This window comes from Seriola lalandi, unplaced genomic scaffold (genome assembly GCF_002814215.2).
Source record: "Seriola lalandi dorsalis isolate HSWRI2012SDOR001 ecotype SW California unplaced genomic scaffold, Sedor1 jcf7180002054517, whole genome shotgun sequence".
Lineage (NCBI taxonomy): Eukaryota > Metazoa > Chordata > Actinopteri > Carangiformes > Carangidae > Seriola > Seriola lalandi.
Window position 1 is genome coordinate 1,391,746 of NW_019525070.1, and position 28,000 is coordinate 1,419,745.

The 28,000-nt window shown below is 42.6% G+C and overlaps 2 protein-coding genes across 4 annotated transcripts; one reads left to right on the forward strand and one right to left on the reverse strand.

Moving 5' to 3' along the window:
- Nucleotides 1-28: 28 nt before the first annotated feature.
- tent2 (terminal nucleotidyltransferase 2) lies at nucleotides 29-9,050 on the reverse strand. Of its 2 annotated transcripts, none has more exons than XM_087175901.1 (15): nucleotides 8,981-9,050; nucleotides 5,833-5,981; nucleotides 5,330-5,440; nucleotides 4,919-5,192; nucleotides 4,693-4,807; nucleotides 4,526-4,614; nucleotides 4,357-4,414; nucleotides 3,995-4,061; nucleotides 3,824-3,900; nucleotides 3,503-3,631; nucleotides 3,372-3,415; nucleotides 2,742-2,878; nucleotides 1,685-1,776; nucleotides 1,478-1,557; nucleotides 29-1,357 (listed from the first exon to the last, which is right to left on the reverse strand). In XM_087175901.1, the coding sequence occupies exons 2-15, from the start codon at nucleotides 5,949-5,951 to the stop codon at nucleotides 1,271-1,273; spliced, it is 1,479 nt and encodes a 492-aa protein (XP_087032027.1). In that variant the 5' UTR covers nucleotides 5,952-5,981; nucleotides 8,981-9,050; the 3' UTR covers nucleotides 29-1,270. The 2 variants fall into 2 exon arrangements, with proteins under 2 accessions (XP_087032027.1, XP_023269233.1); XM_023413465.2 differs by lacking the exon at nucleotides 8,981-9,050 and adding an exon at nucleotides 6,326-6,394.
- homer1b (homer scaffold protein 1b) lies at nucleotides 6,538-27,994 on the forward strand. Of its 2 annotated transcripts, XM_023413435.2 has the most exons (9): nucleotides 6,538-8,764; nucleotides 14,381-14,537; nucleotides 16,266-16,397; nucleotides 18,592-18,684; nucleotides 21,296-21,444; nucleotides 26,536-26,692; nucleotides 26,954-27,064; nucleotides 27,223-27,303; nucleotides 27,442-27,994. In XM_023413435.2, the coding sequence occupies exons 1-9, from the start codon at nucleotides 8,760-8,762 to the stop codon at nucleotides 27,631-27,633; spliced, it is 1,077 nt and encodes a 358-aa protein (XP_023269203.1). In that variant the 5' UTR covers nucleotides 6,538-8,759; the 3' UTR covers nucleotides 27,634-27,994. The 2 variants fall into 2 exon arrangements, with proteins under 2 accessions (XP_023269203.1, XP_023269202.1); XM_023413434.2 differs by lacking the exon at nucleotides 6,538-8,764 and having other exon boundaries at nucleotides 13,998-14,537.
- Nucleotides 27,995-28,000: the final 6 nt, after the last annotated feature.

Below are 28,000 nucleotides of genomic sequence, written 5' to 3' on the forward strand. Positions count from 1 at the left end.
AGCTCAAAAATATAAAGTGAAACAATCATACATCTTCAGAGATTTATTTTTTTTTAAATAAACATTTAAAAGTCAGTAATGTACAAAATGTACAAAAGCAGCTGAGGAAAAATATAAACCAAATGACGAAAGAAAAAACAGTCACACTCATAAGTGTGAATTCTGCAAATAACTTATTTGTTAAGTGAAACGAAAATGAGTGACTAGCACGTCAGGTTTTGTCCAAATAAATCAAGTACATAGCTGAACTACAATGACATATATTTGTTACGAGTCAAGGAAAAATAATACAACACCTCATGAGCAATGATAAAGGAGTCTGAGATCCAGAGGCTGGTGCCTTCGCAGCCCTCTAGTGATCACCTCAAAATCATTTAAATTACAACACTAACTTCAACATGTCTTGATAAAAAGCAGTTTTCAGAGGAGCTCAGAAATGTAAAGATGAAGATGATGAAAAAAAGAGAGGGCCTTTAATGCAGCGGTAGAAAAAAAGTGTCTATAGGGTTTTAAGCCAACGACAGCTTCACTACTGACCTAGAAAAATAGAAAAAAGGCTTTAATGTTCCAAGTTGGTCCAGACAGGCAATATATATACTGTACATGTATGTGGCATCTTCCAATACGACTGTGCAGTAAGGCTCTAACAATGTGGATGTAACTAAAACTGAAATCAGAGGAGAGAAACAGGGCACGAGACTAGTCTTTCAAACCTAAACACTGTTGCTTCCATTCAAAGATAGCTTGAGATATGGGCGGGTTGCAGGTGTTATTTTGTTTCTTCACATACTCTGTTGATAAACTTAACTTCCTCCTAGGAATGCTATGTGCATTATGAAAGAGGGCGGTGTAGCAGCAATAACCATCTCTACTAACGCTGGCCATTATCATCCTGCTTCAGTGCAGCATCTCTCCGTCACCAGTATAAGTGACAAGCTTTGATTTCAGAGTCCCCTGGCTTCACTCCAGAAATATTGTATGTTTTCATCCACTCTCACTTACTGGAATATTACATTACATATATTTTGCAAAGGCGGCAAAGCAATTGATAGTGCATAATATTCAATAGGTGCTGCCATAGGACACACAGTATGTGACCGATACAGAGGAGGCCAGAACTTTCAGAGTCCCAGAAACTCTCTGGCTGTGAGGTGCGGAGGCAGCACGGCTCCTCTCTCAGCACATCCCAAAAGGTCTTTCATCGTTTCTGGGCACAGGGCTGTTCTTGAGGTAGAAGACTCCAGTCAGCTCGTCTAATTAAAGGAACCCCTTATCTCCTGGATGACTCTTTATTAATGATGGCTCTGACTGGGAGGATGGAGTTCAGGTCCTTCCTCTGCTGCAGTATCCGACATGACTGCGTAGACACAGAGAGATGAGAAGCAGGAGGATTATGAATAACTCATAGCTGGCCCACAGCGGCTCATGGGAAGAAAGAAAATATGAATAGAGCACAGTTATCAGGACTAGCACGTACTTCAGCAAACTGAGCTTTAATGGCATCAAACTTGATCTTCTCATGGACTGCCCTGGCGACGTTATTTCTTTCAAATGGCTCTGAAACACAAAGAATCGCCGTCGCTCACTGAGTATGTAGAATTACTGGGGACATTTCTTTCACTCATGCTCCAGTTTTTGTCTGGTGGTGGTTGCAGTAGCACGTTATGTCCACTGAAATGTTTACCTTCCACACATATGTATTTGTTTCTCCACTCTTGAGAATTGGTCTTGGCCAAAGCTCTGGCTTCTCGAACAGAGATCACCTGCTTATCCCACCTGCAAGACACAGGAGAGGGAAATGTTTAGAGCTTATTGGACTGAAAAAAAAAATAAAACACAAAGACCAAGATTCTGAAAGACTATAATAATGTCTAATCAGCTACAAAACATGCACACTTCACGGCCAACAAACTAAGGGGAAGTTTTCCAGATAGATTCTGAACCTTACAGGCGTCTGTTGGTTTTGGTTCAATTCAGTGCAGTATAAAAACAGACACTTGCTGAGGAAAGATAATATCAAGCAGCTCTTTTAGTTTGGTCAAAGTTATGTGATCGTCATGTGATGATGTGGTAATCAAAAAAAGTTTTCCAAACTCATTCTTAATGGACAATATCTACAACACATTTTGCCTATTGTCTGTGTTTTGATTCAAAAGTCTTAAATGTTGAAGCTTTACTTTTCACGCAAACTTAATACTCTGACTGATTTTTTTTTTTGTTGTTAAGTTTATTGACATAAGTTGGTTACAACAAGTTGTTAATAAGGTAGAAGAATGTGTTAGTCAAATGTACTACTTTTACTTTCTTTACTGCTTTTGTGTGCAGTAACTTCAAGGGCAAAAGAAAAGCAAAATCACTCACCAAGTGTGACCTGTTTGAGTGTTTGATACTGTGAAATGTAAAAATTAGTGCATGTTTGCATGGTGGGTTTTAGCTCAACCTTGCAACTGTGGCATGGCACGCTAACACACATACTGCAAACACAGAGACCACGGTATGTCATGTTAGTGCAGTGTAAGGCCAAAGGTCCCACCTGCTCCTGCCCCTCACCCAGAAACATGAAACCAGAGAAGAGGATGCAGGACAGAGGAAGAAAAAGGAGAGATGGGGGACTGGAGAGGGAGAAGAAGTTGGCGCAAGGATCTGGAGACGAGGAATGGGAGCAAGAAAATGAGCAGGCAAAAGAACCATGAGTGCATCTGAAACACTAGACTCAGTAATGCGATGTCCTTGGGAGATACCTGAAGCTTGTGGAATAGTATTTTAGAAAGCCCAGAAGCAGCTCTCCCAGAGAGGACTGGTTTCTTGACACGTAGGGGGGGATGTGTTTAGGTCCATCCGGAACCATGTCGATGTCCATGAAGGGATTAAAACACTCCTGAAAAATCAAGGCACAAGACAAACACTCAACACTGAGTGACACTAGTGTTACACTTAGAGATGTGTGAAATGGTTTACCGTCATATTAAATGTGGATTCTAATTTCTCAAAGTGAAGAGTAAAAAACAGAACATTTAAACTTCTATAGAAGGCGTTGCCTCTGGTATTTTGTCCACAAGACATTTTCATTATAAAAGAGAGTCTTTGTTTGTGATGATTGAAGCAAATTCTTTGTAGCAATGTGTTTTTACAAATACAGACAATAAAAGTGCAAAGGATTGTCTGCAAGCATTTTACTTCTTGTATTTTGTCACATGTTGCCTGTTAAACATACTATTTGACATCTTAAATTGTTAACTATTCACCAAAAAAAAAAAAGTTTCCAGCTGCAGTTATTGTAATCGCCCTGGACAGGAAGGTAAAAAAAAGAAACGACTGAACCGATACTGAAATGAGATTCACATGACTGCACAAGCAATGAAGACACTCACTGGGTAATCCCTCTGTAGAGACGGAAGGACAGGTTCATTAAGGGCTGCAAAGAAAACAACACATCACATAATGAGATTCACTATGAGTCAAAGGTTCAAAAGATTTTATCTGTGTGCGTGATTGTACTGACTCTGGAGGTAGTGCAGGACCATCAACACAAGTGTGTAGCTGCTTAATGTCCCTTTGCTGGCATCATTGATTTGATTGTGCCGTGCCCACTTCTTGATGACAAGGATCATGGGTCTTATCCTGAGATCAGCTGAGAGACACAACAGAAACACACAGCAGGTCAAAACAAGAAACTTCTTTGCCTTCCTTTAAGGAAACAACTGCTCTGCACATGGTTGAACTAATAAACAGAGTGATCAGTCACAGTTAAATCTGACTTAGAAATAGACGGATGAATTTTAAACAGTGACTGCCACAGAAATCAAAATATTAGTTTTCCCACCATAAGCGTAACTCCTCAGAAGGAATGTGTTTCTGATGCCCACTGTGTTGTTGATATTCAGATCAAACTCCAGATCACTACAGAAGGGGGGAGTAGCAAAAGAGTCACATTGAGACTTATCACTAAAATTGGTGATGTTGTAAACACAGGCTTCAACTGTTTTGCTCCTACCTGCCTTTCTCTCTGAACCTGAGGATCGGCACTTTGGCTCTGATCAGCTGAGTCCTCTCTACATATGCTATAAATCAAAACAAAAATTTATTGATTTATGCTAGTTTCAGTTTCCTTTACTGTAAACCTGAAACTCCTTTAGCTCTGGATAAAAAGCTCCATCTAGTGGAGAATGTGGAGAACATAAAAACTGGGGGAAAATGAAGCAAATATAAATAAGAAGTTGGATAATAGTAAATAAGTAAGACAGTGTTTCCACCCATGTAAAAAAAATGTTCAAAGATAACAGTAGACGAATAAACAAAATAATATATTATTCTAAATGATTTGGTATTTGCAAAAAAATAATTTTATTTACTCACAGAGTGTTTTAAACAACCTTTGGAGGACAGAAAGCACATGAATAGGATCAGGTCTTTTCTGAAACAAAAAAAAAGAAAAGTGCAGGTGTTCATGAGGAAGTGGGTATCTATGACTGTTCATTTTACATATACACACTGACATTCATCGCAGAGAGTCAGAGATACATACATTTCCCTTGAGAACCAAACACAGATCAGCATCACTGCTCCGGCAGCCCAATCCATTCATAGAAGATCCAGTCAAGTAAAGGCGTGCCACTGTGTGAAACACACATTGTGAGTAAGAATCAGAACAGAAAGTCAGAGCAGACAGTGACTGTATACAGTCATACACACCTGCATAGACACGTTGTATGTCTTGCTGCAGCTGGGCTCGGCACATCTCCTTCCGGGCCAGATCAGAAGATTGCTGCTGGCACGCCTCAAACAGCTCCACCATCTGATCGCTCAGCTGAGGGCACAAGTGCATGCATCACTAACTAAACCACAGCATATCTGCACGTATACACACATTTAAAGACTTGATGTATGTTAGCAGCAGATTAAGGCCATCTGAATATACCTTGTCCTTGGCGTAGTCCTGCAGGCTGTTGGAGCTTTCTGGGACAGCAAACACCTGAGGGCGCGGATGGGAGTGTGGGCTGAGATAAGAGCGATCAAAACCAGAGAAGGATGATCTAGAGGACCCAGCCACCACTCGGTCAGGATGACGAGGAAGAGGAGGGGGTGGAGGGGGAAGAGGGACTCGAATTAAAGGGGAGCCTATTCGTGGGTGGGAAGAGGAGTCGAGGCGTTGGCGCTTCACAACATGGGGACTGTAGTCATCATTCTGCCTCCTGGAAAAAAGATTATGATAAGAAAACATGTGAAGAGAGACGTTAAAAGGCAAACGGTTGTAAAATGCTGGCGAGTTTAAAGAAACAGAAGAATGAGAGTGGTTATACAGCACTGTATGAATGGGAAAATGACATACTTGCGTCCATTGGTCATAGTTGGTGTGTGAGGAGAAGGGGGTACTGGAGAGGTCAATGGTGGGGGTTTCCATTCATATGGAGGAAACCTCTCAAGTCCAGGAACATAGAAGCTACCAAAACACAAACACATATTACCATACAGGACACAGACGAATAATGAAAAGACTATCTGGTCTGTCTCTGTTGATTTCAATGGTTGTATTTATTGTGGGCCCACACCTCTTATATCAAGCTGCAAAGAAGACAGAAGAAGACATAGTCATCTTCTCTCTGAACAAATTCCAGTTAACATTAAGCACTAAAATCTTCAAGGTTGGACAGTCTGGTGTCAAAGATTACAACGTTTAACGGTGGATCAGCAGCTATACGAATACATTTCAACAAAGTCTACTTCAGGGACATAGAAGGGTCCAACAAGTGGCCATTAGTAAGTTTACTGCTATTACACTGATACTGCTGTGTCCAGCACACCTATGCAGTTTAGTGTCTTCCTCAGGCTCACCTGTTGACACCTGCCGGGCGTTGATGGTTGTATTCGTAACGTAGTGGACCCGGGGGTGGTGGGTACAGGCCGTTACTGTAGGCTGACCTGCCCCTCGAAGCAGCGCTGCGGGGGAACATGCTGTGGGTCTTCACGGAGCATCAACTTTGCTGAGTGAAAACAAAAGTGCGACATTAGCAGCCGGCGGGTCGCAATTGAACGAAGAACCGTGGAACTGATAATCAATGCAATATTTCATCCACGAGTGACGAAAAAGCCACGAAAAGTTTCAGAGGAATCCGAAACTTCCCTGTGAACAGGATGTGCATCAAGATAGCAAAGTTAGCTCGCGTAAAGCAGCACCTAGCTAGCTAATTGAAATGACGTTAACCTTACTACCTAAATATTATTTTTTTTTCTCTGTATGTTTATATGAGGAGTAAGTCTATGGGAGAGTGTCACTAAATGTTAAAGCGTTTACTCAAAAACGGAACCCATACCCTGTTACACTTACCAAATTTCATGTCACATGTAAACAAAACTGAAGGTGCTAATTTCCTGCACATACACTTCCGCATTGATGCCATGACGTAATGGAACTCGATTTAAAGGGGACGCTGCCACGCGCTTGTTAAAGGGAAAATCCACCCAAAACAACAAACTAAAACAAAAAAAGTTAGGTCACTCTGTGCTGTATCAAAAAATACTGGACAGTGAAATGCATTTTTTTAAAAGCCATTACATCATGATTTTGGATATCTGTGTGATTATATTAAACATTTGGTTGAGACAATTTTGTATACCCAAATGAGTTTCATTTGAATTTCGCTTTAGCCTATAGAAGTGAATCAGATAAGCCCTTTTACCAGTAAAATGACCGTGGCCTCTGTCATGTTGTTTATTATCCATTGTCTGTTCAGAAACTTTGGGATTTATTCAATTCATACATTTATACTGAGCTTTTCAATGTTATAAACATAACAATCATGTTTTTTTTTCAAATCCAGTGGGGTTTCCTCTCAAAAGTCATTTGTTCTCTGTATTTCAGTGACAAGATATGAATGGTGAAAACAGCAGGGTTGACAGTCCTAACTGTAAGTGGACATTAAGTCTACATAGACCTTCACAGAGGGCTTCAAATAAATTATTTTTGATTTTATTGCATTGACCTTTGTTACTGTTATTTTGGCTTTGTGAGTTCTAGGGTATAGACTAAGCCTATATGTATGACCTAACATGATCAATTTATCAAATATTTATGGACTGACATTTACCCGTGTAACCTGTGTCCTCAGATTCTTGTTCTTGTGGTTATTCTTAAAATCACTGTCTTGAGGCATGGCACAGAAGCATATTTACATTAGATGGTGCCTTCTATAACAGAGGCATTTTCTCACAACCACAGGGTTCCGAATTAGATGTTCTCCCTAAATCCCTTTTGCTGACTTGAACAGTGAGCTAATAAAAATTAAAAAACAAGAACTCATAAAACAGCCATCTCAGACTAATAATAACACTGTACAAGACCAGAAGATGATAAAGAATCACATGTATAAATGTGACAAATATTCATAAATGGTGCATTATTCAGTCACTTTGCAGTGAAATGTAGAGTACACAGTGTCTGTGTTGCGGGCTGCCAAAGACAATTGATTTATTGACAGACAATAGCCTAAATAACTCATGGAGCATGAATGTGGTTCTTTATTGGGTTGTTTATTATTAAACTGTTATAAGCATCGACCAGTTCATTAGACATAATAACAGAAGCCTCGTATTGGGATGCTGATATTTTCAGAAAATGTGGCATTTAACGTAGGAAATTACATATTACAGCCTTGGAATAACGTTTCCTAAAGCTCTCGGTGAGTATCAGGTACTTCCCAATAAACTTCTTATAAAACAACAAAACATCAAATGGCATCAGTCCCTAGAGGACCGAGTGACGTCACTGCGGAGGACGGTGTCGTGACGTAGGCAGTTCAATACTGACACTGATCTGAGTGGGAGGGAAGCGGATGCATCGGCCAGATGTGGACCGTTGTGGTGGTGTGGGGTGGGGTGATGTGGACGGGCGTGGGGCGTGGACACATGGGTCTGTGGATGGGCGTCGATCAATAAAGCACATATACAGCTAATACAGCTACAACATAGAAGCTGCAGAATAATTTCATCTATGCAAACGACTTCACATACCCGCACTGATCAGGAGAAATAGGGTTTGTCAGGTGAATCAAAAAATTATGTCGCAAAAGCAAAAAAGATTACTTTAGGTTCAGTCCAAGAGCTCCGTTAGAAATTAGAAATGTACTGGTAATACTGAATGTGTGGAACAGCTGTGAAATAGCTGTAGTCTGGGAGAGAGTGGGGGTGTAGCCTGTGAGCCTATGGTAATGAGAGAGAGAGAGAGAGAGAGAGAGAGAGGGAGGGAAAGAGACGCGGGTGGACAGTGGGATGCTGTGCGTTATCTGGCTAAATGAGGGTTGTCTTTCCCAGTTCAGGCAGCAGGGCTTCTCCACCCTTTCAGCGAGGATCTGTAATTTACACGACAACAGCAGGGCACCCAACGGATCTCCATTGCACTCTGCGCTGGATCTCCCACAGCGCTGCTCCTGCTCCTGCTCCTGCTCCTGCTGCCTGCTGCTGCTGCTGCTGCTGCTGCTGCTGCTGCTGCTCCATCACCAAACGCTCAACGCCAAAGCAGGAGAAGAAGCTCTGATTTCCGTGCCATGTGTAGAACGATACGTATGTGTGAATTCATGCGGTGACAGCGGAGGGGGAATGGAGCAGTTGTCATCAAATTCCTGCAGACGCGCCGACGGTGATAAAGGGGAGGCTGTCGTGTAGAGAGAAGACCTTCATACGCAGCAGCCAATCCGAGAGATTCGTTTTCATTGCCAGCGAAAAGGATCAGCGGTCAGGTGTCGCCTTTCATTTCAACCACAACAATGGGGTAAGTGTGATTATTATCCCACAGGCAGACTGAGTTCCTTGTCCGTCCTTTCTGTATTCATATCAGCTGCGGCCGCCTCACGCGATATGAACTTCCCTGCCATGGAAACCACACCACGCATAACAAAATAACGACCCAGGTGTATGCGTAAAATTCTGTCTGTCTTAACATAAGGGTGACGGTAGATACACAGTTCAGGTGGGCTGTCTGACGTACCGTTATGTGGTAGAGTAGTGATCTTCTGATGGCCTTGGTGTGCTGCACACAAAAAAACAACAATTTATGAGGCAAATAATGAAGCAACTTATGCCTCTCCCCTCAGAATATGCTCTGTTTGGTAAAATACATATACACTTTGGACCAACGTGCTGGCACACAAATGCTGGTGCAGAAGTTGCTGCCATCATCAAACTTTTAGGACCAAATAGTGGTTTAATCTGCAGTGGCTCCCAAAGAGGGACTACCAGGGGGTCCTATAGGGATTTCTGGGTGTGTTTACCAAAATTAAGCAAAGTTTAGATTCTTTACTATTCCACAATCCCTTATTTTTGCTCTAGACCAATGAGAGAGTGGATGAAGATGTTGGTTTTTCTAGGTCTCTCTGTCCCACTGTTTTCTCCCCACCTACATTATAGACAGTTATGTAATTCAGAAAGAAAGCATTTGTAACAACAGCATCTCAGAACATCACAGATCTGTGCTATGATGTTCTGTACATCCTGTTCTGGGTCCTGCTCTGGAGAAGGCTTGGGAACAGTATAATGTCAGAAGCGAGTTAATGTCGGTAGCTACAATGCTGCACAAGGCTCGAGTAGCAGAGAGCGGCCGCCTCTCTATCTGGCAGCGCAGTGACCGCTGCCTTACACGTCCTCAACAACAGGCACCCATCAGTGAAATATCTGCCTAGTGCACAGCACTGCTCATTTGCATGTCCCCTAACCCTGAGCTCAGCGGTCCATTTCCCCCACTAAGCCTGCCGTTCATTAACAGCTGTCTCCTGCAGTTCATTGTGATTAATTGCACAGCAGGAGGTTAACAATATGGCACAGGCATGGTGCGATTTCAAGGCATCAGCCAAAACTCCTGCATTAACTATTTACAATACACTGGAGGCTTCCCAGGCGCCCACTCTGCCCTCCTACAGTGTGGGCAGCACACATCATTCAGCAGTCTCCCACTCAGCTTCAGCTCTCCACTGGGCTCTGCCTCACTGGTGACTAACTTACTGTTATGCAACTGACTCAATGACTCAATTGATCCACAATGGAATAAATTGTAAACTGTGATTAAAGGCACTATGCTGCATACAGCATGTGTACTCAAGTGTGAATATGTGCAGGTGCAGATGAGATGAAAGCGTACATACAGTTGGTGCAGATCTGTTGTCTAGCTGTCTGTCCAGCAGTAATGCAACGGACAAGATAGAGACATATTTCACTTCTTGCAGATCTAATGGTAACGGCACAGAGGAGAACATTAGTGTTGGACGAGAACTGGAGATGCCTATCAACACTCTCTGTGGTGCGCTCTCATTTCCTTGGGCTAATACAATCAATGCACAGATGGACTCAGTTCCTCTCCGTGTCTTTGTCTTTGCTTGATTGTGTGGGTGTGTGAGAAAGAGTGTGTGTGTATGTGTGTGTATGTGTTTACAGGCATATCTCAGGTCATCCAAGCTGCTCCCAGTAGATGGAGCAACAAGGAAACTCTCTCATTAATGACTTCTCTCTACCTTAAATATGATCTGCTCGCCCTCAAGCTCTCCTCTGTTGAATTAATGAAAAACTCTGGAAACAAAGGACAACTTCAGGAGAGGTGGAGGTGGCAAGGGAGAGTGAGATCTCCTGAGATGAACCGTTTCATTATGCTTGGGTTTCGCTGTCAGTGTTTGCGGAAAGAGGGGCAGCTGCATAGTTAAAGGGGACACACTCAAGTAGAAAATAAAATGCAGCGTTTTGTGGTTTAAACTAATGTGTGTGTGTGTGTGTAAGTGTGTGTGTGTGTGTGTGTGTGTGTGTGTGTGTAAGCTGTTTGGTTACACATTGTGACTCAAAGACTGAGTGTTCACATCTGTGCATTAAACCCCTGAAGCACAAGAGGCGCTATAGGCAACACCTGTTGGAACTGCAGATGAGAGAGAGAGAGAGAGAGAGAGAGAGAGAGAGAGAGAGAGTGTGTGTGTGTGTGTGTGTGTGTGCTCATGTGAAATGCCCTGTAGACATTGGTACAGTGATGTTAACAGATCAATACCAGTGTTAACATGTCTAGGGTTGAGGTTGTGTGCCATAGTTCAACATATTTTGATGGGCCAGCTCACCCTGATTACAAAAAAAAGTTTTTGTTTCATTTTTTTTATTCTACATCATTTTAGACAATTTTATTTAGTTTTACATCACAGTCCACAAAATCCACAGACATAACTGTCAATAGTTTCATGGGGTCTAAAGTAGAAAGTAGTTCAGATGAAGACTTTTCACCTTGAGGACTGTGGATCATCAAGACTAATGAGGGACATTGTTTTCTCACAAGAGATGTTACTGTTGAATGGTTTTAGATGCATTTTTCATTCACTTCCATTGTGCTGGTTTGAAGGCAAGAACTATCACAAAACCTGGCCAGATAAAATCAGAACTATACCTAGATGTGTTTCTTTTGTAATTTGTGTGTACTGACTGTTTAATTCACGAGAACACACATCAGAACAGCCATTTTGTCTTTAAATCAGTCCACTTGTGGCACTCTTTTCTGTTTTCCAAAATTTGGTCTGTGTGAATGGAAATTACTGTGATTTGACACAAAATGAGATGCCGATGTCCATTCCTACAGCTATTGGCCATAAATTTCTAAATATAATATAATAGAATAGATCTTTATAGTCATTGTTAAAAAAAACAACAACGAAAGTCCGTTGAGCAGCTCTTCATCAATGTGTAGCATAGGACAGTGCCGCGCCGTGCCATCTGACCGTGCCGGCATCTTGAATTTAACCATCCATCCAATCATCTATCCATCCCTGTTTGACTGTTTTGCCTTGACAGCTGTGTGACACAGACTCATTCTTTTCCTTAAAAACTTGCAGTGTGTTCCTGAAAGTTCAAATCTGAGCAGCACACAGCCACAGTTCATGTAATTGTTTATACTGCACTGTGTAGCAGTTTAGAGCTTCCCACTCCCTCCATCTTCCTCTGCTGGAAGACGGGTGGATTCATCAGCTCTCTATCCTCTCCAACATTCATCACCTCCTCCACGTTCTCCTCATCTCCCCCCTTCTTCTCTCACTTCATCACTCTCCCTCCCTCTCTCATCTTGCCTGCCTTCCCCCCCCCCCCTTTCTCTCTGTTTTTAACATTCACGTTCCGTCACCTGCCCTTGTGTCACGCAGTACACTGCATGCTAAACACCTCCTCCTCCTCCTCATCCTCCTCCACACTTTCTCCTTTACCAGTCATTTGCACCCAACTGAAATGACCACTTACTTTTCCTTTTTTCATGCCCCCACCCTTCTCCCTTTGGTGAGGTGGGCAGCTTTTGTTCTCACATTCACACTTTCTACACACTTCTTTCATGTACTGATGGAAGTTATACAGCATCTTAAAGCATTTTCTCCCGCTTCTTCTCTTTCTTTTCTTTCTCCCTGTTGCTGAATCTGTGTAACTGCCAGGTAGCCCACATGCTAGCGCTGGAGTTCATCGCTCGAGTGCAAGAAGATCAACATGTTCTGAATTGATCTCCATGAAATCTGTCAGACTCAGACCAGAACCTGTGGTGCGAACACGTCTGATTGATCTGATAACTTTCATGTATGGATATACCTGCTGTTAAGGAAGGAAAATATATATTTTTATTCTTATTTTGTAAGAGAGCAGGATTCATCATTTCATCCCATTCCATCATTTATTGTGCTATCTTTTAAAAGTTTACTTGTAGGAGTAGGTATAGCTTTTTTTTGACAACTGGTGGGTGTCATTTTGGAACAAAACTCTTTGGCACAGGCATTCATGTAAAAATCAAAGCACAGGAACATTGCTGTGTTTGGTACACACACAATCAAGCAACAAGAAGCTCAAAATTTGCCACAGCTCCATCAAATTATGCAATGAAAAACGATGCCAGTTGCCAAGCGGCTATTGCACAGATCATACAGACAGGCCGGGGTTGTGTGATGTGTGCTGGGAGAGAGTTGAAATGACTCACAGTTCTGCCACTTACACTGCTGTCGATGATTATGATAATTCGCACAGAGCACTCCACAAGCAGCTTTGTGGAGCGGCATTAATCATCCCAGATTCACTCCCTGACTTTCCATACTCTTCACATTCCCCATCATTTTCTTTCTCTCCTTGCCTAACTTCCTTCTCTCTCTCTCTCTCTCTTTCCCTCTCTTTCCGTGTCTCCATGTTTTTCTTTCTTTCCCAGTCTTGGCTAATCACACACAGGAGGGGTGCTGCTGCTGAATTTTAATATTAATTTATACAGCAAGCCTTTGATGTCCCCCATCACCCCCTCAGTGCAGTGTAAGCACTTCTCTATCTCCTGCTCTGCCAGCACTGCCAGCCCAGAATATCTCCCTCTGCACCCTGCGCTTTGAGAGAGTGTGTGTGTGTGTGTGTGTGTGTGTGTGTGTGTGTGTGTGTGTGTACTGACTGTAGATATTACCCAAGAAGCCCCAACAATGCTGGAATATATGAGGGCAATGGAAGAGCAAACTGAAGATTGAGGGATAAATGGACGAAGAGTGAAGGTTGTGCATAAGTGACGGGTGAATGGTTGGTCAAAAAAACAAAGATGACTCTTATATAATCCCCAATGCAAATGGGGGTGAATCTAAAGTCTGGTTTGAGTGTCACACAGAGGTCAATAAGGAATTAAGTCATCTCAACTGAACCCATCATGGAATTTTCATCACCTACTGATCCAAGCAACACAAGCACAAATCCACATAAACACTCACACATAAACACTGATTTATTATTCCATCACACTTGTGTCATTGTGTGTGAATGCTTATGCATTTATGTGTGTGTGTGCATGTGTGTGTGTGTCTGTGTGTGTGTCTGTGTGTGTGTGTGTGTGTGTGTGTGTGTGTGTGTGTGTGTGTGAGTGTGTGTGTGGAAACTGCAGCTCAGTGGGGTGTGTCTGTGGTAGTTAACCATGGCCTACTGTCTATATTTAGCCTCAAACCTTCTCCTTTCCCCCCCGTGTTCCCCTGTGTGACCCTCGCTCAGTGCTGCAGGCATTCCCATATCAGAGCAGAGAGAGACGACGCCGCCTTACACAGAGAGAAAGACAAAAAGAGTTTCTGCTGGATAGCTGCATGCATCTAGTGTGTGCGTAGAGAGATAATGTATGAGAGGAGGAGTAGACTTAAGGTGTATGTAGGAACTCTGCTATAGTTTTAATATATATATGTATACAAGACTATGAGTGTATGTAGTCGTCCTTTGACAGCCTATCTTTCTGTGGTGTAACTATGGAGGATGGCGAGTTGGTAATCCGGTTGCCAGGGCGATCTGACTCCCCCGTTGGCAACAGGAGTTTCGGTGCTGGCGGTGGGTTTGGTGAGACGCTGGTGTTGCGCCACAAAGAGGTTCACAACTTCTTCTTCGTCCCTTTCAGGGAGCAGCCCATCTACAGCACGCGGGCCCACGTCTTCCAGATTGACCCCAACACCAAGAAGAACTGGCTGCCCACCAGCAAGCATGCGGTCACTGTCTCCTACTTCTACGACAGCACACGCAACGTCTACCGCATCATCAGCCTGGATGGCACCAAGGTGAGTGGTTGATTCCGATGGTTGCCGTTCATCTCGCACACCTCGTCGCACACACAACACAGGTTTCATTGCACCTCTCCTGCTGCACCCTTTGTGTTATTTTTATTTACTGCCAGCTGACATGGTTTTATGAAGACCTTCCAGATGTTTCAGTATAATCACCTCTTCACACATCAAACGGCCTTCCATGAGATTTTTGTGGCACTGTGATCTACTGAGCGTTAATGGTGTTAATAAGCTCTGCACTGGAATCTAATGTGCAAACACATCTTAAAAGGGGTTCAGCGTTGCAGCCTGTCCCAAGACTGACAGCTCATGTTTCATCATGTTTATGCATGCAACTACTGTATTTGTGAGTGCATGTCCGTGCGCTGGTGTCTGTCTGCACTTCAGAGTCTACAATTAACGTCTCAGGATATTCTTGTTAGAGATCTAGGAGGGATATTTCTGCTGGGCATGGTGTGATCGAGTCACACGCATGCACACTCCTCACCAGTTATGGAGACAGGAGACAGGGCTGAAGATAAATGAGAGAAACAGATGACAGAGTGAAAAGGATGTGTGGTGGAAGACGTAACTAGAGCGGCAAAGGCAGTAAAGTGTGAAGCCAGGTGAATGAGACGTTGAGAGAAATGTGAAGGACTGACAGCAGCAAAGCAAAGTCACTGAGTTAAATTCAGTGATCGCCACGTGTGCGCGTGACGGTCAATTTAGCAACCAACTCATATCATACAGCACTCAATAGATAGATGATCACTAAACTAAACTATTGTGTAACCCACAGATTCACGGACTGCTACCCTTCCCAAACACACCATTATGTAATGATGCCAACCAAAATGTCAGCTATTACACAACACTGCTAATTGATCAAATCTAATTTGTTTTCTATCAATGTTACTTTACAAAAGAAGTTGAATTATATAAGATTTAGATGAAGCCTGCTATTTTGGCTCATACACGCTCTGACTTCCACACTGCGCCCAAATACCCTTGGTTCCTACTGAGGACTTTGTTATGACCCCAGCTCAAGAGGTCACAACAAAAAGATAGATGCACCACAGTTGTCATTGATAAAGAATATTTTATTGAACCAAATTGAACCAAATTATGAAACCAAGTTAAATGTTCTAAGTATGAGGTGTGGAAATCAGTAAATCAGTAGTATATGGTGTGCATGGGTGAAATATGTGAGTGCAAGTTTTGTAAAGTGCAAAACAAAAAATAAGGCTCAAACTAAGCCATAACATGGCACAACAGCATGGATGTTTTTGTGTTGTTGCGCCTGTGCTGCTCTAGACCAGAAGCTACATGCGCTTCCCCTGTCTCACACATATGTATAAACACATGCATACGTGATGCATACGAAAATCTTGTTTTGTCCAAGTAACAGTGCAAAACCCAAAGACATTCAGTTAAAAAAAATATGAAACAGAGAAAAGAGACAAAGCTGTTTCACATTTTTGCTCCATAAATACCATATTCTATAGTGTTTAATTGATACTTCCATGTGTTGTCCTGATTTGTTTTGCAAATAATCTACATTCAGACACATAAAAAGACACTTCTTTCTGCCTTTTCATCTGACCTTCTCTCTTTGTACACACACACACACACACACACACACACACACACACACACACACACACACACACACACACGTATTACACACACTGCAGTAATAAAGTTAATTTTATACATATTAAGTGGGTTGCCTCTGTCCTGCAGGCAATAATCAACAGCACCATCAGTCCCAACATGACGTTCACAAAGACCTCACAGAAGTTTGGCCAGTGGGCGGACAGTCGAGCTAACACTGTCTACGGCCTGGGATTCTCCACTGAGCATCATCTATCCAAGGTACCACCCCCACACACACACACACGCACACACACGCACACACACGCACACACACGCACACACACGCACACACAAACCACATCTACTGTAAACCTCTAAGCATCAATCACAGAGAGGCTTCTCTTTTCTTCTTCTCCCCCAGTCCCTGAGAGAGGATGGCATTTCAACTTTCTTTTTACTCTAGTTGCTATAGCTTCTCACAAAGTGTAGAATCTGCTTGGCAGTTAGCCCTAATTAGGCTTTTTTTCTGTGTGTGTGCTTATGAAAGTTATTTATATGTGTGCGTTCACTTTTGTGTGTGTGTGTGTGTGTGTGTGTGTGTGTGTGTGTGTGTGTGTGAGAGAGAGAAAGAGAGAGAGAAGGTGGTGGTTTCTCTCCTCTGCAGTATGATTAAGCTCTGTCGTGAACCAGGGAGGCTCACAGCATTCCCACTGTCAGAATAACACACACATACACACCCACACATACACATACACGCACACACACACACACACACACACACACACACACACACACACACACACACACACACACACACAAATATACACACACATTGGGACCAAACTCAGCTGTGCAGACGTGCCCTCTGTGTCAGAAAGGCAAGATGAAGAAGCTGATAACAATACCTGATATTAAAGACATGTCCTGTCTCATATCATATACTGGACATTAATAACGTGTGTGGTCTTGTGGCAAAGATGGAGCCAGGGGTAAGTGCTTCAGAGTTTAAAGTGGCACTCCAGCAATTTTATTTATTGGTTTACATCGCTTTAGTCCAGTTCATGACCTAACTGTGAAAACAATGTCCTGTGTGGCTCCGGTGGCAGCTTTCTAAATAAAGTCTGAGAAAATAACCCAGATGATGTCACTAGGGTCATCTCAGTTTTAACTTGGTTTCAAGTGAGGGACCAAAACTCTCTTGCTTCAATTTTGACCGTTCCTTTTTTTTTTTTTAAATCTGATTCTCCAACTTTGCAAATAGGTGTAATGATATGACTGTAAGGCAGACAGCTACCACACAACAGCATGTGCATATAGGTAAGAGAGCAATAATGCATGTCACTAAATTGTCTTGTTATCTTGTACATATAATTTGTTCTCATGTCTCTCTAATTTATCTTAATGAGACTTTGCAAATAAATCAAGCTTATATTAACCTATAAGGGTACATTGTTTTTAAAATTCAGTTAATTATCATTGTCACAAATCATGATCATCTAAAAAAAAAAAAACAACAACTTCCAACTTCTTGGCTAATGTGGAGCATCTGTGGCTTAACTGATTTACTCCGGTAATTACACTGTTAACAGGAACCATGTCTGAGGCGTATCAATATCCACTTTTAACAGACACTGAAGGACATTTTCTTCGGTTTAAAGTTGAAATAATCAGATTCACCTCTCAGATAACTGCAGTGCCAACGCTCCTGAAGCACTTCCACTGAGAACTACTGCATTTACATCACTGTACCAGAGCTATTATATTGCACTGAAGTGAAATGATATTGAGTTACTTATTGCAGCTCCACCAATGGCAGGCACAAGACCGGCTCCAGAGTTGTCAATTTGATTTCCTCACCAGTCGGCCCTCTGCAGTACTGTATGTGCTAAATTACTCTGTAAAACTGTGGGAGCAGCTTCAATGATGAACCACACCCTAAAGGGACCTCAGGGATGTGTGCTTGTGTGTGTGTATATTTGCCCAAAGCCCCTCAGCTGAGCTCACCCTACCCCTTCAGGCTCGCTGGATGTATCTTTGCTCTCGACCAAAATAACCCCAGAGATCAACTAACAACTTTTGATTAAAGCAAAAACACAGTGGCACAGTCTGCTTTGTTACGTGTGTGTGTGTGTGTGTGTGTGTGTGTGTGTTACACATGTGTATGTCTCAGATAGAAAGGTTACTAACGGTGACCTAGTTAGCTCACGTTTCTGCTGAGGCATTATGGGTAGGGGCCTTCTTTTCTAAGTTCAACTGTGGGTTGTTACTGGCAACAGTTTCTCCCTATCCCTCCCCTAGCTTCACAGTTGACCTATTACACACTGATCTCTGTGTGTGTGTGTGTGTGTGTGTGTGTGTGTGTGTGTGTGTGTGTGTGTGTGTGTGTCCATTCACATATGGCTTTACTGAACAGATTAAACCACAGTACTGTATGAACTACAGTCCATATTGATAGCTGTCCTCTATGTGTCAGTTTGCAGAGAAGTTTGCAGAGTACAAAGAAGCAGCACGGCTCGCTAAAGAGAAGAGTCAAGAAAAGATGGAGATGGCCACGTCTCCTTCTCAGGTACGTTAACTACACATTAGCCCAATCCCCCACCCCCACCCATCTTGTCAGCCCCCCTCCTGACCTCCTGCCACAGACATGTTGTGTGTAATGACCAGCTGGCGTATGGGTCAACAAAAAAGGATTTTCTCTTATTATTATCAGAGGAAGCAAATTCAAAAAATAAGAAAGAATATCATGGAAACTAGATTAAAAACATTAAGTACATTTAAGTAGAAAAATAAATAAAAAGGAAAAAAGTAATTGCATGATACACTTTTTTTTTTACTACATTTTACTACATTTATTTGAGAGATGTAATTTACATCTCTCAAATAAATGTAGTTGAGTAAAAGCAGTGAAAGGTGGCATAAAATGGAAATACTCAAGTAAAGTACAAGTGCAGTACTTGAGTATATACTTGAGTTATATTGAGTTAAACACTAAATTACTTTCCTCTACTGTATGACCCCCTGGGAGGCCTGACACTCATGTTAAGAATTACAATCCTAAAATAATGTACACCAATATCGTACATTTTCTCTGCATGTATTCACCCTATGCATAAAAAAGACAAAGCTGTCTGTGAACTCACCATAAATTGCAGAACATAATTAGCCTGTATGTTAGGTATTTGTTTGTGTGGGATAACTAATAATAGAGTGTTTTAGGGCATGTGTAGCTGCATCTGAGAGAAAATTTGCTTGTTTCAGAGGAGAATCCCCAGAGAAATCTCTTCTTTAATCTAAAGGCTGCTAACAGGCTTCATGTCCTCGTCTGTTCATTATGGAGGCAAGGGCAGCAGCCCCCCCACTGTACTGCGGTCTATTACTTGTACTATTAATGCTGCGGCCCACATGGGCTGAAATGCTACAGTACCTTGTGCTTCCCATGGGAGGGTGTTTTTTAATGAAGCCAAGTGGACAGCTTCGCTCTCATCAGGGGTTGAAGGCTGCGTGTGCTCTGGCCAGCGCCGCATCATAGCTGGTGGAACTGGAAGGATTGTATTGCATTGTAACTGTAACTGTAAAGGCCGCGGCCTTCCTGCTATAAGCCTGCGGTGGTGTACTGAAGCTGTCTGCTCTGTTTCACGACTGAGAGCTGATGTTTCAACCACATGCCTGCTGGCTTCCTTTCTAACCTCCAGATCCCCTCCCTTCTCCCCTCTAAATAAACTAAAAACGAAAAACATGAGAGAGGCGTTGTTCCGATAAAACAAGATGAGAAAACAGAGAGCTAAATGCTATATGCCGTTCCCAGTAGGCCAAAACCACAGCGGAAATGCACCATGAACAGATATTAAATGGTATATTAATGAATGTGGAGCGCAAAATGTAACACCAGCCATAATCTTCTTCTTATCTCTCACTTCCTGCTTGTCCATTAGAGACGTACAAGCAGTGTCATTGTGCCACTGTATTGTGCCCAAGCCCTGAGTCTTAATAGCTTTGTTTTATGTACGTGCAACAGCTAAATGATTTGTCTCTCGTATAATTCTGTGCTTGTATGGGATATAAAGATAAGCATTAATCTGTAATTCTGCAATTTCCCAATGCTATAGTAAGCTATTTAATGGCCTATGGGCATGTGGAACCGCTCACTAAGATGCACACATTTTTAGCACCACAGCAATAAGAGCTTTATCAGTCTGAGAGACAGCATCCCCTCTATCCCCAAATACATACACACACACACACACACACACACACACACACACACACACACACACACACACACACACACACACACCTCCATCATTTCTCATGTCAACTCTTATGTGGGAAAGATGATTTATTTGGGAGATTCTTGTTTTTATCTTGTTGGGATCTCTGGTAATAAGAGGCAATTGAGATCACTCAAGTTAATTATTATACATTTTATATTATTACATGTAAGTTAATTATGATTTAGTTACTAATTATAGGTACATTCCCATAAGTGGTGTAGGGCTGAAACAATTAGTTGACAGAAAATCAGCAACAATGTTGATAATCCCTCTCAAGATAAGCTTTGATAAGCCTCTCAGACGAGAGGATTTGGTGCTTCTCTGTTTTGTGTTTTAATCGTTTTAAATTGAATATCATTAGGTTTTGGACTGTTGGGCTGACAAAACAAGCAACTTAAAGACGTCACCTAGGGGTGCTGAAATCTTATAGAGGAAACGATCCATCGATTAATAGTAAAAGATAATAGACAAGTTAAACAATAATGAAAACAGTGGTCATTTTCTCCCCTAAAGTAGTGCCATTTTTTCTTTGTCACTTCAGCCATGGTGTCTATCTTTACTCTAAGCTAACTACTACCCAGTTCTTCTTCTGTGGAATCTACAGAAATTACTGTCTCTGCTTTTGGTAATGTTAAATGCACCATTTCCTGTACGCCTGAGGCTGTTTCTCTGAGAGAAAAAAAAGCAACCAGACGCCATTAAGATCTATAAAATGTAGCTGATCTAAAAGCTTTTGTGATCTCACCATAGGTTATATCATTACTTTTTAAAATTATGGACATTAGACAGTATCATACTGATATTTATTTATTGATGTCACAAATGTCTGATTCTTTCAGTAATGTCTGGTTGGTGATTTGATGTCGGTCTGACAGTGACAGCTGAACAACTTTGTTTCACATGTAGGAGTCTCCAGGAGGTGAGCTCTCGTCACCTTTGACCCCAGTGACTCCGCCCATGGAAAACATCAACGGCACAGATGAAATCTGTGACACGACTCCTAACTCAGACACCCGTCCCGAGCCGGCGCAGAACGCCCTGGCCTTCACACACAGGTACATCCCACATCGTGACGTGGTCACTGTCCCGTGTTGTCATGTTTACTGCAAACACACTCACTGTCACAGTGATATTCCACACACATCACACACAAACAAGACTAATATAGATCAACTATCATCATTTCTCTCTGTTTTGCTGTTTGTCTGAGGCAGAGAAGTACACACCTCTCTTCCTCTACGTCTTTCTTTTCATCTGCGTGCACCCATACAGTATATGTTGCATGTGAGCATGGTAGTGAACTCCCTCTATTCACCGCTGCTCTCTCGTGTTTTTCCTCCCTAGGGGGCAGTTTAAGACTTGTCGGGTCTGCTCTTTCTAATAGGGATGTCAGAACAAGTCCTGACTACTGCGACATCATAACTACGCAAAACAAAAAAAAATGGTTCAGGCACAAATGTTCAGAAAAAATAAGAGCCTGATCGCAGGTCAGCAACAGGGAGGGTCTTCTTTACAAAACCTGATGCACTTGCCTGTTTACTAACTGCTAACAAATGTCGAAACTCCAGTGAGGAGGAATATGGGTGCAAGGAAATGACAGGACTTGTTCTAAATAATATCAGTGACGTTCACACACTGTCACTTCACGTGGACCAGCAAAAGATGTAACTAAGTGTTCCTCTGGAATGAGGGATTATTTAAGTTATTAATTTTGTTCAATCTGAGCATGCCTGGCAAGGAAACTCGTATATATTTATATTTTAATGTTTTACCTACTGCGATGCAATAATATCTTTTTAAATGCAAATTCAAATCTTTTGACTTTTATGTTATTGGATGCACTACAGAGTATGTGACCTCTATGCATGCACCACTACTGTTATATACACTCCTGGTGTCTTTGTGTCCTGTTAGCACGCTGAATATGGAAATGGATATTTCATATTCCTTGTAATTGTCAATACTGGTTCTTATACAGTAGATTATGTAAGATAAAGGGTCAAAGTGCCATGTAAATATTTTTGCTGTGTTTAATGGCTTTCTGAAGAGGTGTGGCTGCGAGGTTCATCACCGAAAAGGTGTCGATGAAGCGTTTATGTAAGACTTATATAACATAATGTGGGTAGTGGGAGGCAGAGACCAAGACAGACAGAGAGAGAGAGAGAGAGAGAGAGAGGAGGAGTGAGTGTGTGTTTGTGTGTGTTTGTGTGCGTGTGCGTGTTTGTCAGAAACTGGGGAGAGAGAGAATGAGAGAGGTGCATTGTGGAAAGTCTGTACATGAGTCACTGATACCTAGAAATGCACCAACTGCACATACACTCCTTACAATAAATAAACTGAACAGGACGACAATCGGTTTGAGTCACTGGAGTGAGTGAGGTGTGTTTTTTTTTCTCTGGAGAGGAAATGTTCTGTCCTTTTATCTACTGTCACTTGTAGTCGACTGTACACTCAGGTCTTTTCATTTGTAAAATCTCTGTAATTTGTGCCACTTTCATTCTTTTCTGGCTGCGATTCTTATTAATTAAAGATATCATTCAATCGCTTAATGTATTATCACTCTTTTTTTGGTGTTTGAGTGGAGTACCCTCCCATTTTTTTTTGATATTTAAAGATCATTTTACAGATCTTTAGAGACACTAGATGTTTTTATTAATGTGTTAAAGCCTTGACAAGCTCAAGTGCAAATGCTTCGAAATCCCTACCGCTACATCATGAACTCCTGTAAGGCTACACAGATCTGTGCAGTGAGAGCGGGCTGTAGAGAGGACACCCACTGCCTGCTGCAGCCTTGCTGCTGATATGTCTATTAATGCTGCATGTGTGGGAGACGGGGTCGACGCTCAGCGTTCGCAATGGCAAGCGTGGACATAACAAGCAAACCTGAGTCTTGTATTTTCTGAGAGGCATATGCAGAGAGGGTAGATGCAAGGACCATCCAGATTTTTTCCTACATAACCCTCTCTTTTTCTGTCTGTTCTTGCTATGATTCACGGTTCTTCAGTTTAGTATGTACTGTGTGGCTCATCTCACATGTCTATCACCTTTCGCAGTAGCTCCATCAGCCTCACGTATGCCTCAAACTGCAGTAAAAATGTATTTTCTGGCCATTTGTTTAACAGTGTGTAACCACACAGTTGATTTGATAGCTAAAACAAAAGAATAAACATCTTTGTAGTGTATTTTGAATGTGTTTACTTGTGTAGTGCTTCATGAAGGTTCAGAGCCACATGTTGAAACACACCTGCACACACAGGTGTTTGCCGTCTTTTTGCACCAGACCTCTATGATGGTCTCGGTTTGTCTCTCTGCCGTGTGTCTGGAATTAGATGATGACTTATCTCCATAACGTGTACACCACACTGCTGCTTAGCAGGTCTGTGTAGGCAGGTATATGTGGGTGCAGAGGGCAGAGGAAGAGAGAGGAGGATGAGAGACAGCTGTATGCAGGGCTGTGAGAGGGTTTTTTATATCGCAGGATGTAGGCGTGTTTGGCAGATCTGCAGTGGACTCGTTTTGAATGATTTTCATTATGTTATAAGACCTTTTGTTGGGACTGGCCAGGCTCTGTGTGAATGGTCTTCTAGTGTTGGAGGATGTAGGCGTCTGTCGGTGGATTTGTGGTAGGCTTGTGTGAACGGAGACAGTGCCGATGTCATACGTCAGGGTGCCACTAGCGCCTCCGTTCCTCCGGTGCTGCCATGGCAACTGCTCTGCCTCCCTGCTTCTTGAAGGGCTCCGTGAGGAGGAAGAACCTACCTGACAACGCACAGCGGTCAGGACGCGGCAGAAACCCAAGACGGCTGTAGAAAAACCTTGTGTCACACAAGTTTACGCTTTGTGTTTGGTAGCTTTATTGAGCCTGGGAGGAGAATTATGATTGACATTGTGAAGTAGTAAAACACAAAACAGAGTGTTGATGTTTTATTCAAGAGTTATGGTGTATTAGCAGTGTGTACAGGTTATGTCCAAACCATAAAAAACATTCAGAATTCAATCAAGAAGATATTTTCTTCTTCAGTCAAGAAGAAAATAATACAAAATACATTTAAAACCAATAAAATGATAAATAAAACATAATAATAATAATAATAATAATAATAAAACCTCACACCCCACAAAATCTGCTCCTCATCATGACACATTCTGTTTGGAAGAATATTGTTCACATGAAACACAGAAAAACACATAACTGTTTACCATCAATACAATCTTCTGTAACAGAAACAGACTTCTAGAGTCTGGGATTTTGAAAATTTTAGTGAATTTTATTCCAAAAAAAAAGAGGTGTAAAAACAAAATCCTAACAATTTCAAGCTGATACAAAGAGGAACTTTTTGTCTCTTCAGTTCAACATTACATAATTGGCTCTTGCATGAGTAGAAGGGAAATTATAACAAAATGGCATAATGATCAGCATCTGAAAAATATCAATAGCCAATAAAATCCACATGATAAATAATCATTTAGTAAATAATCACATCATCTTTACAATCAGCAGCTGAGTGACACAGCAGCAGCTAACTTACCCTCCGTGTGTCTCACACACCTTCAGCTCTGCTCTGCTGTCCCAGAGTTGTGCTCAGGTGCCCTCCTGAAACCTTTCAGCCAGCCTCATAATTAATGAAAACGAACACCAATGTCAAAACATCTTTCACTCTTTTCACTCCTCTAATTCTCCCGCCGTCGCTCTCCCTTGCTTTCTCCGTCTGTCTCCATCTTCACATCTTGACGTCTCGCCTGCTCTCCTGCTCTTCGAGCTGGTGTGTGTGAGGTTTATACATTGGCGGGGCTGTGTGCCTTGGTGACAGCATCGCTCCATGTGTGTATGTGTGTGTGTGTGTGTGTGTGTGTGTGTGTGTGTGTGTCTGTGTGTGTATGTGTGTGTGTGGTTGTGTGTCAGTTAGTATGTGCATGTGTAGGATGAAGTGTCGTCTCCCTCCTATGCGTCACACACGCAGACACACTTGCACTCACAGAGGGGGTGGCTGTTGTGTAAGAACTGAAGGCACCGTGGGAGTCCTGAGTGAATTAGATCTGGGCTTTCTCTCTTTTACACTTCACAGAGTGGGTGTTATGGCATAGTGGAGTACTGCTGCAGTGTGTGAACATATATATATATATGTGTGTGTGGGTCAGTGAGGGGGTGGAACAAAACTGAAAACTACATTGTTATGGGTCATACTCAGACCCTCATCACTCCTTGAGCGAGCTGAGCTTCCTTTTGTGTTTTTATGTGGATCTGTTTCCACCGCAGTGAGGAATTACTGTGGAGTGTGTGGGAGTAGGAGCTCCTTTTCAAAGGTACTTGACTCGATGTCGGTACTCGACAACGTTTAGGTCTCTTGTACATTCTCCCGCCCAAGTCAGACATTATGTGAGAGACAGAGTGGGCATTATGTAAATCTTAAACGAATTCCTGTAATCGTCATGTCTATCAAGGGAGATGCAGAGCGGAAGCATTTTCCCTTAAAACATACAGTATATCTAATATTACACTTCAGCTCTGAACTGTCGACTGAATAGCTCATATGCAAGTGGAGGGTTTTTTTCACCAGCCTTTTTCTTCCGACTCACTACGCCTCTCCATCATGAAATTCAATCACATTCAATCACTTCTCCCTTATCTCTCATCTCATCTTCTGGTCTGTGAGTAGCTGGACCAGATTAGGCTCCAGCCAGTCTGAGGATATAATCTCAGATTACAACTCATGTGGCAGACGGCTGCTTTCACAGTTACTGGCCTGAAAGTGCCGATCCTTCCAGTCTGAGCGCCTGCTGCAGCCTTTGTCAGCTTTCAGCACTGGAGTAAGGTTGGATAGATGGATGGATGGATGGATGGATGGATGGATGGATGGATGGATGGATGGATGGATGGATGGATGGATGGATAGATGGATGGATGGATGGATGGATGGATGGATGGATGGATGGATGGATGGATGGGTGGATGGATGGATGGATGGATGGATGGATGGATGGATAGATATCTGGCTACTTACAAGACAATAAAGGTTCTGATACTGTAATTTTTTCTGAGGTCTTGTTGGAAATAAATCTTCACAGTCACATCCAACATGAAAGCATGAGCACTTATTATCTTATTCTACTGTTGTGGTAAACTGATATGTCCCTGTGCTCTGCAGCCCCGCCATGACAAAACACTGGGAGGCTGAGCTGGAGGCACTAAAGGGGAACAATGCCAAGCTAACGGCAGCTCTGCTGGAGTCCACAGCCAACGTCAAACAGTGGAAACAACAACTGGCTGCCTACCAGGAGGAGGCCGAGAGACTACACAAACGGGTGAGGGAAGGGGCACGGGAATGCTGTTGCTTGTTTTCATGTGTGATTAATTCATTCAAATCAAACAGGAGTGATCATTGGGGAAAGGATGGTGTGAAGTTGACATGAGAGGATGGGAGAAAAAAACAGAGAGGAGAGACGAGTGTAAGCATGAGGGAGAGTAAAAAGAGGTATTCTGGGAATAAAAGATAAGTTGTTTCTGTTGCACCAATCTCTCTCTCTCCATGGATCTGAATCATGATGTCCATTTTGCCCTTTTAGGTGACAGAGCTGGAATGCCAGAGCAACCAAACCCCAGTGATCAAATCACAAAAGACTGAACTGAACCAAACCATAGAGGAGCTGGAGACTACGCTAAGGGATAAAGAAGAGGTGTGTGTGTGTGTGTGTGTGTGTGTGTGTGTGTGTGTGTGTGTGTGTGTGTGTGAGAGAGAGAGAGAATAAGGGGAGTGGCTTGCCTTGAAATGCAATAGCTCATGCACCCTAGATTCATGTTACTCAGCCTTTTAATCTGTTTTAATGTCGTCCAGGAAATGGAAAAGTTGAAAGAGGAATTAGAAAACATGAACGACCTGATGGAGCAAAAAGACACTCTTACCCAGAAACTTGAGGTGAGTGAAAGAGATAGTTACTAAACTCAAAGCAGATTTTTCCTGTGTCAAATAAAAATCTCATGTATACCAAAACAAAAAAAAAACTGTTATTGCCCACCTAATGACATAAACATGTCAACAATGTTGTTTCTCCAGGAGACGGAGCTGCGCGGTCGGGTGCTTGAGGAGCAGTTGGCGGGCGCGGAGCAGCGGCTAGAGGAGAACCAAGAGGAACAGGAGAATTTCAGAAAGAGCCTGCGGACGCTGCTGGAGATGCTGGACGGCAAGATCTTTGAGCTGACGGAGCTCAGAGACACCTTGGCTCGGCTCATAGAGGAGGCCAGCTAGAGATGGAGCTGCCTAATCTGCACAGACAGAGCCATAGGATAAATTACACCCTGACAACCCCAATTCAAACTCACCCACATCAGTCCCTACCCGCCATGTCCCACCTTCCCACATTAAAACTGAGACGCTGCACTGCCCAGTTCTGATTTTGCTCAAAAGAGGGCAGCTAATCCCCTGTTTTTACCTTGCAGGCATCGAGCTTCAACCAACCACAGGCACTCCTGTAGTTCAAAACAACACAGGGACTACCTCATCTTGCCTTCAGATTGGCTGGTGTAGGCGTAACCTTGGTTGAATTGATCTGTCCGGGTCATAGAGATGCCTGCTGTAGCACACTGCTACTGCTCCCACCCCCACCCCCACCCCC